This window comes from Kogia breviceps, chromosome 4, assembly GCF_026419965.1.
Source record: "Kogia breviceps isolate mKogBre1 chromosome 4, mKogBre1 haplotype 1, whole genome shotgun sequence".
NCBI lineage: Eukaryota > Metazoa > Chordata > Mammalia > Artiodactyla > Physeteridae > Kogia > Kogia breviceps.
Window position 1 is genome coordinate 62,164,102 of NC_081313.1, and position 16,990 is coordinate 62,181,091.

The 16,990-nt window shown below is 41.6% G+C and overlaps 1 protein-coding gene across 1 annotated transcript in view; it reads right to left on the reverse strand.

The window, feature by feature from the left end:
• Window positions 1-7,255: 7,255 nt before the first annotated feature.
• ARSB (arylsulfatase B) overlaps window positions 7,256-16,990 on the reverse strand; it is a 177,412-nt gene continuing 167,677 nt past the window's right edge. Inside the window, exons 7-8 of the mRNA XM_059061387.2 lie at window positions 8,480-8,602; window positions 7,256-7,711 (exon numbers count right to left, since the gene is read on the reverse strand). Of these exons, the coding sequence (XP_058917370.1) occupies window positions 7,446-7,711; window positions 8,480-8,602 (389 nt within the window). The 3' untranslated portion in view covers window positions 7,256-7,445. The remainder of the gene's footprint in view (window positions 7,712-8,479; window positions 8,603-16,990) is intronic.

The window sequence follows — 16,990 nt, forward strand, 5'->3', positions numbered from 1 at the left end:
AGGGTGGCTCAGTTACCTGTAGGGCTTTTGTTTTGTCAAGTGGGAAAAATGGGTGTGCCACTGGGACCAGACTTGCTGAGTTTGGGATCACAGGGGAGTGACTGGGCAGCTGCCAGTGGCCTTCCCTCTCCAGCTCCAGCCCTCCGCCCACCTCCAGTGCTCTTATTTCAATATTAATATTCCAATATTGAAAGAATATCACTTGGGGGCTTCCCTGGTGGCACAGTGATTGGGAGTCCACCTGCCGATGCAGGGGACGCGGGTTCGTGCCCCGGTCCGGGAGGATCCCACATACCGCGAAGCGGCTGGGCCCATGAGCCATGGCCGCTGAGCCTGCGCGTCCAGAAAACAAACAAACAAACAAACAAAAAAACCCACATCACTTGGAAGCAGTGCCTTTAGCCTTCGCAGGGGGCTCACAAGTCTCAGTTTGACTCTGCCCATAAAAAAGGAAAAGGATCTTGCCCGTCCCCCCTCCTCCTCCTTACTTTTTCCTGCCCCCTGACACAGTTCCAAAGACGGAATACAAAGCAGAGGCAACTGACAACTTGAAAAGCACCACCTGGAAACGGAAAGACTAGCAGCCTCAGCTGAGATAATGGTTCAGGTCCGAACAAAGGCTGGCTTTGCCTTGCGTTACCCTCAGCGGGGGCTACTGTTCTACCCACACCCCAACCCATGACAGGGCCAGTGAGATGGGGGAGGGCGGGATGGGCCGATCAGGCCACTCAAAAAAATAGCCATAGGGGCCAATCAATACATGGAAAAGTCCAATCTCCCGGCACTGAAAGAAACACACAATAATGTTCCATTTTAAAGCCAATCAAACCAGCAAGAATTTTTAAATTGTATAATAATAAGTACCGAGAAAAGGTCAAGTTCTCTTCACTGCCAGTGTTTTGTGTACAAAGGAGGAGAGGGCAATGGCACTAACTGCTCACTTCATCCTGCCCTCCCTGTCCCAAGAGGGCATTTCCTCCTCGTCTGGGGATGGACTAGCTACGCCTTGGCTTGGCCATGCCTGGTAACTAGGTGGCTTTATCAGTGGGATGACTTAGTCTGAAAGCCGGCAGAAGCCCCGCAGCAGCCCAGCCCTCCTGCAGCATCAGACCAGAGCCTGCCTTCAGGGGCAGACAGCTTCCACGGGCTGCGGCTGCGTGAGAAGCAGAGAACTAGCTCTCACAGACATTTTTCCTTCCCAACCGGTAAGAGGAGTTGTCAGCATAATTTACCATGGCTCAGCCACTTAACTTTTGACTTAAGGCAACAATGTTTAACTATAGAAATCAAAGCATTTCTCTAACCAGGTCCTGTTGACCAACACGGAGCTCTCTCATTTATACAATGATTTAAACCAAAATATACCATCTGAACCACATGGTCATTATTTGTGTTCCTCTTTTCAAGGAGAGATCCTCACAAAGCAATGTTCCTTATAAGAAAGGCCACATACACAGGCTAACCTTTGCATTACCTTCTTTCATCCCAACCCCCAAAGATAAATCATTACAAACAGAACTGTACAAAATAGCCTATGTATCTAAGTGTTTGTTATGCTTCATCTCAGAGCCCTAAACACAGAGGGGGAATGAGGTTCTACTGACAATATATAAAAGACAGTAGTCAGGGTTGTCGATAAGAACCACTTCCTCCTCCAAAATTCAGCAAGATGGTAACTGCATCTAGAGACTAGTTGATGCCAACTGGTCACAGAACAAGATGGGACATTCCATTCCATTTTCCAGCCAGCACCCTCCTCAGAAGCTGCAGTGTGTTTTGAGAACCCACCTGTCACTCTCCTCTCCTCCTCCTATTAGCATTGTGCTGTTCGTTTTGTCTCTGCCTTCACGGCGAGGATGGTCTCCAGCCTCAGAGACCTGCGTGGGGGAAGGCGATTTTCCTACGAAATACATGAAAAACATTAATAAATTTCCTCTCCAGGCTGAGTAATTCCAACTCCTTTCAAATGCTTTTTATTTTCTAAGCCTCCAATTAGCTTTTTACCCTACTAATCTCATACCTCTTGCTGAACTGTTACACTAGCCTCTTCAAGGCTTCCCTGCCCTCCACGCATCCCAAGCGTTCTGCAGGGCTGAGTTCTCAACTCTAGCTTTGAGTATCACTCACCTGAGGCTCCCCAGTCCTAAATGGTCAGAACAGGACTTGCTACAAATGATCCTTAAAGGCGCAGGACAGAGGGAAGGGAAGGAAGCTGAGTACTAGAGGTTGCAGGGAGGCTGAGTAGAGAGCTGGGGCATTTTAAGAGCAATCTGGGCTCCAATTCCAGCTCTACTGGCTGTGTGACTTCACGCAAGATAGTTTCGAAAATGGTAAAGCCATTTACCTAATGATTAGATATTACTGTGAGGAGTTTAGTAGCTATTGTAAAAGTCAAACGGTGTCTGGCATACAGCGTGTCCTCAAGGAAGGTTAATTCCTTGCCTTGCCTCTATAATTAGCAAGATATGATATCCCTGATGAGCTCCGTTACAGTACTAGATGAGGCCCACGTGGGCACCTAGGGGGTGTGAGAGGGCTGTGAGGCAGAGCAGGAGAAATTTCTAGGCATTTGTGACACAGAGTCTCCTGGGAGGGTGGCTTTATAGTCCCTGGGACCACAGATTACAATCCTGGAAATGAAGGCTCAGGGAGCTTCTTAACCCCAGAACTTCCAGGTTGCCTCTTTTTTCCTCCCCTCAGTGTTTATTTCTTCTAAACATTTCATCTCCGTATGTCGCATCTCCTCCAACTTGTTTATTGACTTTCCTGGCTTCTTCCTGTGGTCGGATCCTCTGTGATTTTCCTGCTGTATTGCAGAGGATGTGTATGTTAATTTCTTCTTTGTGCTTATATGTTTACCTCATTTCAAATGCTTGCCTTGCTTTGGGGTCTCCTGGCACACGAGCAAGACAAGCTGTTGGGAGAAGAGTGCAGCTGTGATTCTTCCTGGAGGTCATGGCAGGCGAAGGGGACAGCAGCGCATCAGCAAGCAGAGTTACCAGTCACATGGAGCGCCACCCAGCACCGCCGGGGCCCTGGGCACATGCTGAACGGGAGGCGGGCCCTCGGGCCGTTTCCTTGTCTCCAGGCCAGTGTTGCCAAACTCACAGCCCTGGCACCCGTGACAATGAATCATTTAGTGAAAAAGTTAACCGCTCTTCAATACTCTTTCCTTCCAGGTCAGGAACAGTTCCTAGATCCAATGCAAGAGCAATTTATTTATCTATTGAGTACCTATTGTGCATATTTATTAAGAGTATTCATTGTGTGTATTTTATGATTACCCAGGATTTTAGTTTTCCCCTTACCACAGTGGTAAAAAAAAGCATCTCAGGCTTCCCTGGTGGCGCAGTGGTTGAGAGTCCACCTGCCGATGCAGGGGATGCGGGTTCGTGCCCTGGTCTGGGAAGATCCCACATGCCGCGGAGCGGCTGGGCTGGTGAGCCATGGCCGCTGGGCCTGCACATCCGCAATGGGAGAGGCCACAGAAGTGAGAGGCCCGCGTACCGAGGAAAAAAAAAAAAAAAGGTAAATGGTGGCTAACTCTGGGTGGGTGATAACGGTTATTAAATGAAATATCTTAAGCTCAATGACTGGTTACTTGAGTGAATTAGTTTGAGAATGAAATTGTCTCTCCAGTTTCCTGATGGTCACAGAGCCCTGATGTCAGGCTCAGTACAGTGTGAGTCACTGCTCTCCTCCTTGGCTTTGTGCCATCTGGTGGGTGGCTCCCATGGCAATGGGGCAAAGGTGAAAGAGATGTGGCAGTACCTCTACGTCAAATCTACCTGCTCTGGTGATTGGTAAGGGTGTTGCCAGGGTGAGCAGGCTGGTCTTGGAATGGCCTGAATATTAACCAATCTACACAAGCGATGACTATTCTCTACTTGGACAAAATATAGATTTTAAGTTTAAGTGGTGATTGGGAAGGATAATTACTACTTCAATACATTTAGTATTCAATACATTTGTCCACTCTCCTCTGTTGTCTGTGGTGGTGGCAAGTAGGTCCACAAGTCTAACACTTCCTTTAAAAGGCGGAGCCTAATTCTCCTCCTCTGTATATGGGCTGGACTTAGTGACTCCTTTTTAAGGAAGTGAAAAAAGGTGTAAGGGATAGTGTATGATTCTGGAGACCAGGTCATAAAAGGTACTGCAGCTCCCTCTTTCTCTGGATTTCTGGCTCTGCTGGAAGTTTGCTGCCATGTGTGAGGATATGACACAGCCCATGGAGAGGCCCACAGGGCAAGGAACTGAGGCCTCCAGCCAAGAGCCTTGTGAGTGAGTCACCTTGGAAGTGGGTCCTCTAACCCCAGTCAAGCCTTCAGATGACTGTAGCCCTGGTCAACTGCTTGACTACAACCTCATGAGAGACCCTGAGCCAGAGCCACCCAGCTAAACCACTCCTAAAGTCCTGACTCTCATGTAATGTGTGATGTAACAAATCTTCATTGCTTTAAGCTGCTAAATTTGGGGGTAATTTATTATATAGCAATAGAGAACTAATACACTCCCTTATTATCACTTTATATTTACTCTGACCATCTCCTGACCTTCCTCCAATATCCTATTTTATAGTTTGTGTCTTTGGGGCAATGATGGACACATCTTTTTTAGATCTGATATTTTTTGCTATATTTATTTATTTAATAGCTTTCTTGAGTTATAATTCACATGCCATAAAATGGGCCAACACATTTTTGAAATTGTGGTTAAAAACTACACATTTTAACCATTTTAAAGTATACAATTCAGAGGCATTAAGTGCATTCATGATGTTGTGCAACCACCACCACTATCGAGTTCCAGAACTTTTTCATCTCCCAAATGGAAACCTCATACTCACAGCTGACACATTTTCAAAGATAAATTTAATTTTTTTGTCCCCCAAATCTGGCACAATCAGGTAGTAAAAAGAAAAACAAATAAACAAAACTTCTTTAAAGGTAAACAAAATCAGAGAGAAACACCATTAATACTTCTAATGACAGCATATGAATCTGTTCACATTCTTGTACAGAATAAGAAAATTCAATGAGTACATTCTACTATGGATAACATAAAATCTCAAAAGTTTTACCAAAAAATCAGTCTTTAAAATTCCCTTTAGGTCCATCGAGTGCAGAACATCCACATCGTACATAGAGATCAAGAAACTAGAACTAGGGCTTCCCTGGTGGCGCAGTGGTTGGGAGTCTGCCTGCCGATGCAGGGGACGTGGGTTCGTGCCCCGATCCAGGAAGGACGCACATGCCACGGAGCGGCTAGGCCTGTGAGCCATGGCCGCTGAGCCTGCGCATCCGGAGCCTGTGCTCCGCAACGGGAGGGGCCACGGCAGTGAGAGGCCTGTGTACCGCAGGAAAAAAAAAAAAAAAAAGAAACTAGAACTGGGAACAGCTGTTGGGACAGCTGGGGGAGCAAATAGGTACCTGTCATGTAGTGATGGCCTCCAATCTTATAGTATTAATGGTACCTACAGCCCTGGGGTTAGAAGGCTCCAGAAGGAACCTCTGGGCTCAGTTAGTTCATAATATCTGCCACAGGTTTGGGAGTGAGAGTTAGTAGCATTTTGGCCAGATGCATGCCAGCCCAGGAGTAGGGTATAGGTTGGTAAGAGGTGTCATTAGTTCTAGCACCATTTCTTTCCAATCACTGTATTTTAATACAAGTTAGTCATAACCAGAGAATATTGCTACTGAATTGAAGAAATGGCTGTACCATGACCTATATCATATGGCTTGGTAGTTTTAGTTTCTAGTGTCCTCTGCAGAAGAGAACTGAGGATTATCGGCAGAAGAGTATCTTCAGTAGGCATATTTTTTGCCCCTCTCCCTCTGAGAGGACATTACAACTTCACTATGGCATGTCCTAGACTTCCCAGATATGCAGACTGTGCTCCTACCCCAGGAGGGCAGCTCGAGAACAGAAAAGCGACGGTTGGAAGATATTTATATTCAGCCCTGTATTCAGCTCATTGGACTATCACCTTCTATGGTGTGAGACTTTCTCATTTACTCATTTGTTCATTCATTCATTTATTTTTTAAAAGTGTATTGAGTGCCTTCTATGTACCATGCATTGATCCAGGCATTGGTGATAGGCAGTGAATGAAACAGTGGAGCTAATGTAAAAAAAGAGTATAGTTTTTGGACATACTTCTCTGAGTTTGACACTCCTGAAGCTAATCTGGACTGGTTTACGTTAGTAGGACATTGGTGGGGCAAAGAAAGAGCTGGCAGGCCAAACTGTGCATCCTCCTTCCCCAACTTCAGAACCTCAATACAAGCAGTAAAACTGAGAGAAAAAGAGAAATGTGGATGTGCCTTCATCTGTGTTACCAAGGACCGGTATCCCGGATGCCGGCCATTTCCTTTTTCAAATTGCCTACTTGCATCGTCTCAGGACAATATTATCCTTTCCCAAGGTTTCTCCTCACTGCTACCGAAGAGCGGTGCAACTGAATATATTATGAGACATAGCTACACTCATGAGAATAAACTAGAAAAAAAGTTATCAAGCAGATGACAGAGACCCAAGCACTGCCATGAGCATGCCCACAGAGCCAGACACACTGCCCTTTCTGGGCAGGGCTCTAGCTTTAGTGTCAGGAGCAAAAGAAGGCAGGCCTCAGCAGTGTTCCAAAAACCAGTGGTGCTCATAGTGGAGAAGCGAAGTAGCCTTCCCAGGCATGGGATACCTAAGTCAGAAGAAAGGGTAGAAAAAGAACCACAAAGGGAGTCGGGTAGCAGGCAGTCCAGACAAGACGAGCAGTGGCTGGAAAAAACTGGGGAAAAAACAAATTTCTTTATTGTAAAAAACCAAAACCAAGGAGTAGGCCTAGTGCCACATTGATCTTAATAAAGCAACAAGCCTTATGCTCCAGGACGGGATGAGTGACGAGGTGAGTGAAGAGACGCATGAGCGAGGGGTGAACCAAGCCGGGGTATTCACATGGGATGCCTAAACACGATCTCTCACAGACAGGGAGAACCCCTGGCCAACAGAACCATTAACAACTGTCTGACCCTTTCATATGTTACAAAGAAATGTGAATCACTCCAATAAAACCCAGCTATGAGCACAGGGAAATCTAACATCTGACCTGTGAGGCAAAAAGAGCCAGCCGCTCCAGGTTCCAGGACTCAATAACTTCCTCTTTCAAATCGTGTTCCCCGCTGTCCCACAGCTCAGGAAAGAGGGAATGAAGCCAACCACCCTCTCCCCTAGACACACGCCCCAGTCAACAGCAGAAGTGTTCAGGTTTTATCAGCATCTCAAATGTACTAGGGGTTGAAATTAGACACCTCAGTGTGGTTTAGGAGCAAGGGAAGGGCCAGGTGAACCCAGGCTGGGAGAACAAATGAGACAAGAGTCACAAAGTAAAGGCCTGAAGTCCAACTTGCAACAGAAAGGCTTTCTAGCTGCCCCTTAGGTTGCCTGAAATCCTACATCCAGGGGCCCCAAGCCCCAGTGGCCTTGGGATCACAGCGGGGATCTTGTGCTGGGAAGTACACGGGCACCGAGTGTTTCTGGTAGAACTGCAGACGGGAAAGGAGCTGCTTGACGATATGAGGATATTCTCTTGACAGGTCATGCCTTTCCTGTGGGTCCTGATCAATGTCAAAGAGCCAGAAGGTCTTGGTTGGTGGGTCCGAGGAGGGTATCACGGAAACATTATATTGAGATGGTGGAGGAAACCAGTAACCACAGCCTGGCAAAGAAATACAAGTTTATTGGAGGAGGAGTATTGTAGGCAGGTTCTAATTTCAAGGAAGGAGTCTGGGGGACAAGGCTGAGCTCTGTTGTGGGTATGGACACATAAAAAAATCTGGCCCTTGATGCTATGTCTAGATCTGTCTCCGACTCTGGCTTCTGGTGCTTTAACTAAACATGTCTCATGTGGGTGTGTCTGGGGGTGGTGGTGGTTATTTTTAGTTGTCACAGTGACTTGTCGGGGGGTGCTACTGCCATTTAGTGGTCTGGGCCAGGGATACTAAAATATCTTAGAACGTATGGGACAGTCACAAACGGTGAAGGATTGTCTTGCAGCAAACGCCAAGAATGTCCTCATTATAAACACTGCTTAATTGCATCACAATCTTAACCATCATACCACATACCATAAAAATATTTAAAAGATGTCACTTCTAGAGAATGTGCTCAGGGGAAGCAACCTCCTCCCCCCGCTATACCATTGGTTGAAGATGTAGCTTTCAGAGATGCTCTTTGCTAGCTAGAAGTGCTGTGCTTGACGGCCGTGCATATCTGAAACCCTTATTTTCCATGAAGCACTAGAGCTGCATTTCTTCCTTTCACCCTCCCCCCACCTCTACAGTTAATTCTTAATTTTTAAAAATTTAGGACCAGATGACACTCCTTTCCCTCATTCAGCAGCCCCAGAAATCATGTTTTTCAAAAGGCAGTTGCTCTTTGGTAAAGTTTTCCTAGCTGTCCTAGTGGGAAATGTTAAGCCTTCTACCTGGGTAGCCCGTGAGGAGTTTCCAGTTCCTGTGTCTAATGGCAGCATGGACAGATGTGTTGAAGGCTGAATATTCTGGAAGGGAAGAATCATCCTTTGCCGGAACCATGCTGTTCCCAGGACCTGGTGAGAGGGTTTGGAAGAATTAGATCACTGTTACTGGAATGTGTCGTTATAAATCAACATTTTACATCCCTCTTGCAGAACAGTAGCTTTTATTCAACACTGGAGTGTAAATGTGGATCCTGCCACAGAAGTGAATCTTCTATTAAATATAAACAGAAAGCTCCAGTTACATTAAACGTCAGTCATAAACCACCACTAATATAAAGGAAATCCCAAAGGGATTAGAACACTAATTCATCCTTAAAACCACTATGTTCTGCCTACGGACAGCTGGCCATATGCAGAACTGTGTTCTGTGACAGCATGTGGGGTTGTTTCTTTGGTAGGTTTTGTTTTTGCTGCTAAATGATTGAGTTAAATCCATTCTCTGTGTATACTTGTACACCTATGCAGATAATATAATACATTATAAAATGCACATTTTAATGGAGTCTGTCTCAAGCTATGAGAGTTCAAGCATGCCATGATAAATAGTACATACATTTATTTTTTTAACCACACTTATGAAATCTAAAAGTAAGTGAGCAACGCTCAGTTAACTATTCAGACAAGATAATTCTGGTATGTAAATTATTGGTTGGAATCATGGATTATATTAATTTATCATCTTGAGATCTTATATTAATTGATCATCAGGTTTTGAGGGGAATAATTAATAGTACCTGCTTGCTCTTCCCCTCTTGACTTTGGAACCAGTTGAGAGGTAGAGGCCAGAGAGATGGAGCTAAAAATATTGCTTTTATTACTGATAAAGTTGATTGGAGAGAACATAACTTCAGATCTGTGTCAGAGAGGCCTTGCTAATAATTGACCCTTGTGTGTTGACATATATCCTGGGGACAGGCTGGCTGCAAAATTAGACAGACAAAAGGGTCTGAACTGAGCATGCTCAGTTCCTTCTTTCGGATAACTTCTGTCTGCACCTGCTTGTGGGGAGGAGCGAATAAGGTGAAAGAGACCTGAGTTCTATTCTAGCTGAAGACCCTGGTGGATCCCTGAAGGCAAGGTACGGAGGTCCCCACCTCACTCCTACCTGTGCATGTTTAAAAGCCTCAACTTTGGGGGCTTAATTGTTTAATATTTAGTCAGTTTTAAATCCACATTTATCTGTCAGCTTTTCAAATATGGTCATAGTAATCACCTTGGGTGTACTTCCAAAGGCTGTCAGACTACCTGTCCAATGACTAATAGCTGTAGTGTGCTATGTGTCTGTAAAAGCGCCCTCACCACCATCTGTCCAGCATCACCATCATGTGATAAAGGACTGTGAGAGTGCCCTCCACCCCGCCTGAGAGGGACTTCTGTGCTGCACGCAGCTTAACGAGGAAAGCACTGTCAGTGGTGGAAAAGGCAGGGAGTTTCATTCTTTTGTCAATCTTGTGGGAATGACCCTGGAGACGCATACTGCAGGCTGAGCCAATAAACATTGGTGGTTTCAGACCTTCAGTCTTAACAATCAGTACCAACAAATCAACAGCACCAAAGAGGAAATCTTTTGGACTTCTTGTTTCTCTGTTTGCTTGTGGCTATTTTGGCTCCAATGCAAACGGATGCTTCTAGCAATCAAGGTGTATGAGGACGTCTACCATAGGAAGTATGTTCTTAATATACAGACTGTGGCAGAACTGTGAGCCCTCATGATTTACTACTCACAAGTTTATATATAAAGACCACATTTTGATAGCAAAGAATGTTAAATAAAACAAGTACGCTATGTGAACATAAACAAAGAAGGGAAATTTAGCTGTCTCAGCTATACTTATCTTTATATACATTTATTTTTAAAACAAACAGGAACATAAAATACCTAAACAATAAATAAGTCTAAGACTAAATGATGAAAGATGTTGTTATCTCAACTTAAGTTTTTTTCATTTTGAGAAATTAAACAAAGAGCAAAGCACAAAGAATAATATAACTAACACCCTGTGAGCTGTAACCCAGAATGAACAGATGTTAACATTTTGTCATATTTGCCTTTTTTTAAAAAATAAGGGAAGTAGGACAATTAAGATGAACTGACAGACTCCTTTTTCTCCATCCTCAATCCCAGTCCCTTCACCCACTGCCCCAGAGGCTGCTGCTGTCACGACTTCAGTGCCTCCTTCAGACATTTAGAAATACAGTAACACATATGTGTGTCAAGGAATAATACACAGTAGTTTTATACTTTAGAAATGTACATGTATGTGTTATGCTATACATATTTTGCAGCTTGCTTTTTCATCCACTACTGTGTTTTTATTTATTATTTATTTATTTATTTGCCACATGCGGGCCTCTCACTGCTGTGGCCTCTCCTGTTGCGGAGCACAGGCTCCGGACGCACAGGCTCAGTGGCCATGGCTCACGGGCCCAGCCTCTCTGCGGCATGTGGGATCTTCCCGGACCGGGGCACGAACCTGTGTCCCCTGCGTCGGCAGGCGGACTCTCAACCACTGCACCACCAGGGAAGCCCTACTACTGTGTTTTTAAAGCTCAGTAATTATGTATATATATATATTCTTTTTAACTATTTAATATTTCACTACATAAAAATACCACATTTTATTTATGCATTCCCCTTTTAATGGGAATTTAGGTTACTTTACTTATTTATTTTTGTTATTACAGTTGCCCTTGAACAATATGGGTTTTTTTTTTTTTCAAATGATCCTATTTTACTTTTATTTAATTATTTATTTTTAATATCTTTATTGGAGTATAATTGCTTTACAATGTTGTGTTAGTTTCTCTTGTATAACAAAGTGAATCAGCTATACATATACATATATCCCCATATCTCCTCCCTCTTGCGTCTCCCTCCCAGCCTCCCTATCCCACTCCTCTAGGTGGACACAAAGCACGGAGCTGATATACCGGTGCTCTGCGGCTGCTTCCCACTAGCTATCTATTTTACATCTGGTAGTATATGTAAGTCCACGCTACTCTCTCACTTCATCCCAGCTTACCCTTAACCCTCCCCGTGTTCTCAAGTCCATTCTCTACGTCTGCGCCTTTATTCCTGTCCTGCCCCTAGGTTATTCAGAACCATTTAAAAAAAAAAAAAAATTCCATATATATGTGTTAGCATATGGTATTTGCTTTTCTCTTTCTGACTTACTTCACGCTGTATGGCAGACTCTAGGTCCATTCACCTCACTACAAATAACTCAATTTCGTTTCTTTTTATGGCTGAGTAATATTCCATTGTATATATGTACCACATCTTCTTTATCCATTCATCTGTCAATGGACACTTAGGTTGTTTCCATGTCCTGGCTATTGTAAATAGAGCTGCAATGAACATTGTGGTACATGACTCTTTTTAGAATTATGGTTTTCTCAGGGTATATGCCCAGTAGTGGGATTGCTGGGTCATATGGTAGTTCTATTTCTAGTTTTTTAAGGAACCTCCATACTGTTATCCATAGTGGCTGTATCAATTTACATTCCCCACCAACAGTGCAAGAGGGTTCCCTTTTCTCCACACCCTCTTCAGCATTTATTGTTTGTACATTTTTTGATCATGGCCATTCTGACCCATGTGAGTTGATACCTCATTGTGGTTTTGATTTGCATTTCTCTAATGATTAGTGATGTTGAGCATCTTTTCATGTGTTTGTTGGCAATCTGTGTATCTTCTTTGAAGAAATGTCTGTTTAGGTCTTCTGCCCATTTTTGGCTTGGGTTGTGTTTTTTTGATATTGACCTGCATGGGCTGCTTGTATATTTTGGAGATAAATCTTTTGTCAGTTGCTTTGTTTGCAAATATTTTCTCCCATTCTGAAGGTTGTCTTTTTGTCTTGTTTATGGTTTCCTTTGCTGGGCAAAAGCTTTTAAATTTCATTAGGTCCCATTTGTTTATTTTTGTTTTATTTCCATTTCTCTCAGAGGTGGGTCAAAAAGGATCTTGCTGTGATTTATGTCCTAGAGTGTTCTGCCTATGTTTTCCTCTAAGAGTTTGATAGTGTCTGGCCTTACATTTAGGTCTTTAATCCATTTTGAGTTTATTTTTGTGTATGATGTTAGGGAATGTTCTAATTTCATTCTTTTACATGTAGCTGTCCAGTTTTCTCAGCACCAGTAATTGAAGAGGCTGTCCTTTCTCTATTGTATATTCTTGCCTCCTTTATCAAATATAAGCTGACCATATGTGTGTGGGTTTATCTCTGGGCTTTCTATCCTGTTCTATTAATTTATATTTCTGATTTTGTGCCAGTACCATACTGTCTTGATTACTGTAGCTTTGTATTATAGTCTGAAGTCAGGGAGCCTGATTCCTCCAACTCCGTTTTTCTTTCTCAAGATTGCTTTGGCTATTTGGGGTCTTTTGTGTTTCCATACAAATTGTAAAATTTTTGAACAACACGAGTTTGAAATGCATGGGTCCACTTGTACACAGCTTGTTTTCAAGGGTAAATACTACAATACTACAGGATACGAGGTTGCTTGAAACCGTGGATGTGGAACTGTGGATACGGAGAAACTATGGGTACAGAGCACTGACTATAAGTTATATGCGAATTTCCAACTGCACAACTGCACTGAGGGCTGCCGCCCCTAACCCCCACATTGTTCAAGGGTCAACTGCATAAGCCATCCCACAGTGAACATTGGTCTTCAAGAGTCATCTCATCACTGTTGGCCTTTTGTATTTTCAATATACATTTTAGGATCAGCTTGTCAAATTCCCAGACAAGATGCTGGGATATTGATTATAATGATACTGACTTCAGGGATCAGTTTGGGGGTATTGATGCCTTAAAACATTGAGACTTACAGTCCACGAGTATGGTGGATCCTGACATTTATTTAGGTTTTAAAATTTTTCTCTTAATAACATTTTATGATTTTCTGTGTAGAGGTCTTACACATCCTTTGTTAACTCCCAGTTGGTTGATGTTTTTTGATACTAATACAAATTCTAAGATATATTTCACATTCTGCATGTTTGTTGCTAGTATATAAAGATACAATTGACTTTTTCACATACTGACCTTGTATCAGTGACTTTGCCAAATTCATTTGTTAATTCTAACCCTTTGTTTATAGATTCTTGGGATTTTCTACACATGATATCGTATCATCTGCAAATAACAACATTTGTTTCTCCCTGTATTATCTTTACATCTTTTAATTTCCTTTTCTTACCTTATGACACTGAACAAAATCTCCAGTATAATTTTTTTTTATATCTGAATTACTTTACTGCACATAGAAACCAACACAACATTGCAAATCAACCACACTTCAGTCAAAAAAAAAAAAATCTATGGCAAAGTAAAATAGGTGGTAAAATCCAGTATAATTTTGAGTAAAAGTAGTGATAGTGCAAATTTCTGTCTCATTCCTGATTTCAGAGGAAAAGCTTTTAATAGTTCACTGTTAAGTATGATGTCAATATAAAATTTTTGTAGATACACTTTATCAGATTAAAGATCCTTTCTATTTCCAATTTACTAAGAATTTGTATTTTGTCATAAGTGATTGTTAAATTTTATCATATGCTTTTTCTGCATAAAATGAGAATATTATATAATTATTCTTTTCTATCCTTTAATGTAATGAATTATATTTATCGATTTTTTGTGTGTGTGTGTGTGGTATGCGGGCCTCTCACTGTTGTGGCCTCTCCCGTTGCGGAGCACAGGCTCTGGACGTGCAGGCTCAGCGGCCATGGCTCACAGGCCTAGCCACTCCACCGGCATGTGGGATCTTCCCGGACCGGGGCACAAACCCACGTCCCCTGCATCGGCAGGCGGACTCTCAACCACTGCGCCACCAGGGAAGCCCGTATTTATTGATTTTTAAATGCTAAACCAACCTTGCATTTATGGGATAAACTGCTTTTAGTCATGATGTTTATCCTTTTTATATATTGCTGGATTCACATTTTGTTTATGACTGATTATATTTGCCAGCAAATATTCACATTTTAAGATTTTTGCACCTATGCTCAACACAGAAATTTCTCTAAAATTTTTCTTGTAATGTTCCTATCATGTTATTGAATTAAGGTTATATAAGTCTTATAAAAGGAATTGGGATGTGTTCCCTGAAGAGTTTGTGTAAAATGAATGTTACTCCCTAAATATTTTGAAGAGTTCATTTGTGAAGTTATCTGGGCCTAGAGTTTTCTTTTGGGGAAGGTTTTAAATTATTGATTTTTTAACAGATATAGGGCCATTCAGATCTTCTATTTCTCCTTTTGTCAGTTTTGATAAATTGTATTTTATTGGGAATTTGCCTAGTTCATATAAACTTTTGGCTTTTAAATTCTCTTTCTAATGCCTGTAGCATCTGTAGTAATACCATCTTTTCATTCCTGATATTAGCAATTTTTCCTTTTCACTTTTTTCCCATGATAAATTTTGCTAAAGGTTAATTGATTTTATTAGTTTTTTCAAACAACCTATTTTTGAGCTTTAGATCCTCACTGTAGTATGTTTTTCTATTTCATTAATCACATCTCTTATCATTATCCTTTTCTTCCCTCTATTTTCTTTGGGCTTAATTTGCTGTCTTTTATAACTTCTTGAATAATTGATTTTCAGCATGATTTTCATTTCTGATATATACATTTAATACTATAAATTTTTATCCAAGCACCAATTTTTTTATCATGCAAGTTTTAAATATGCATCTTCATTATTCAGATAAACGTATTCTCTAATTTCCATTGTGACTTTCTTTTTGACTCATGGTTTATTTGAAAGTATTGTCTAATGCTCAAACATTTAAGAATTTCCTAGTTATCCTTTTGTTATTAATTTCCAGTTTAATTCCATTATGGTTAGAAAATGTATTTCTGAGTTTTAAAAATAAACTTTAAATTTTAGAATCATTTTAGATGTACAGTATATGATTTAAATCCTTTGAAAAGTGTTGATATTTGCTTCTTGGCCCAGCACATGGTCAATTGTGTACTATTCCATTCTTACTTGAAAAAACATGTATTCTCAAGTTGTTGGGTACAATATCATAGTTTATTAACTATGCTGTTCAAATCTTTTATATCTGTACTGACTTTTTGGTTTCTTTGCTTGTATCAGTTACTGACAGTTATGTTGAAAATTTTTCACAATAATTTAGAATTTGTTCATTTCTCCTTTTAGTTCTGTCATTTTTTGCTTCACACATTTTGAGACTATATTATTAAGTGCTTACAAATTTAGAAGCAAAATTCTGGTTTATCACCCCCCCCTTTAAAAAGAATATTTATTTATTTACTTATTTATTTGGCTGTACCGGGTCTTAGTTGTGGCACATGGGATCTTTGTTGCTGCGTGCAGGAACTTCCTTATGGCGTGTGGGATCTTTAGTTGTGCCATGCAGGATCTTTTAGTTGCAGCATGCAGGCTCTTAGCTGTGGCATGCGGGATCTAGTTCCCTGACCAGGGATTGAACCTGGGCCCCCTGCGTTGGGAGCATGGAGTCTTAACTGCTGGACCACCAGGGAAGTCCCTGATTGTTCTTTTTATAATTTTGAAAAATTCCTCTTTATCTCTAATAATGTTTTCTCTCTTTAAGTCTACTTTGATGTATAGATACTGCAGTATTAGCTGTTGTTGTTGTTAGTCTTTGAATAGTATATCTTTTTCCATCTATCTTCTCAGCGTTAGGCTCATATGCAATACAAAGAAGTATAAAAAAGGGTGTGGTAGGCAGGATAATGACCACTAAAGATGCCCATGGCCGAATGTCCCCGGAACCTGTGAATATGTCACCATACTTGGCAAAAGAAACTTTGCAGATAGGATTAAGTGTAAGAACCTTGAGATATGGAAATCATCCCAGATTATCTGGATGGGCCCATTCTAATCACATGAGTCCATAAAAGCAGGGACTATTTTCTGACTATAGTCAGAGGGAATTTTGGCCAGAAGAAGAGTGAGAGAGATTGTCCAAAGGCAACATTGCTGCCTTTGAAGATGGAAAAGGGGGCTATAAGCTAAGGAATGTGGACAGCCACCAGAAGTTGGAAAGAGCGAGGAAATGGATTTTATACTAGAGCCTCCAGAAGGGAACACAGCCTTGCTGATACATTGATCTTAGCCTTGTGAGATCTGTGTTGAACTTTTGACCTACAGAACTGAAAGATAATACATCTGTGTCATTTTAAGCCACCTAAATTAGTGGTAATTTGTTACAGCAGCAATAGAAAACTAACACACAAGGGCTCTATTATTTGTAATCTTACACATTAATTAGGAGGAAAGGAGATTATATATGAAATGGTTAAATAACAGCATGATACAGAATATGATTAAAATCAAACAGTAAATATTATAAAAAGGTCATAGTAGGAAGAAGTTGATGAAGGCTGAAGCACAGAGAAAAGATTGAGGAAGTAAGTGAGACTTTAGGTAAAGACTTGAAAGATGCATCCCTTTGTTATCCACC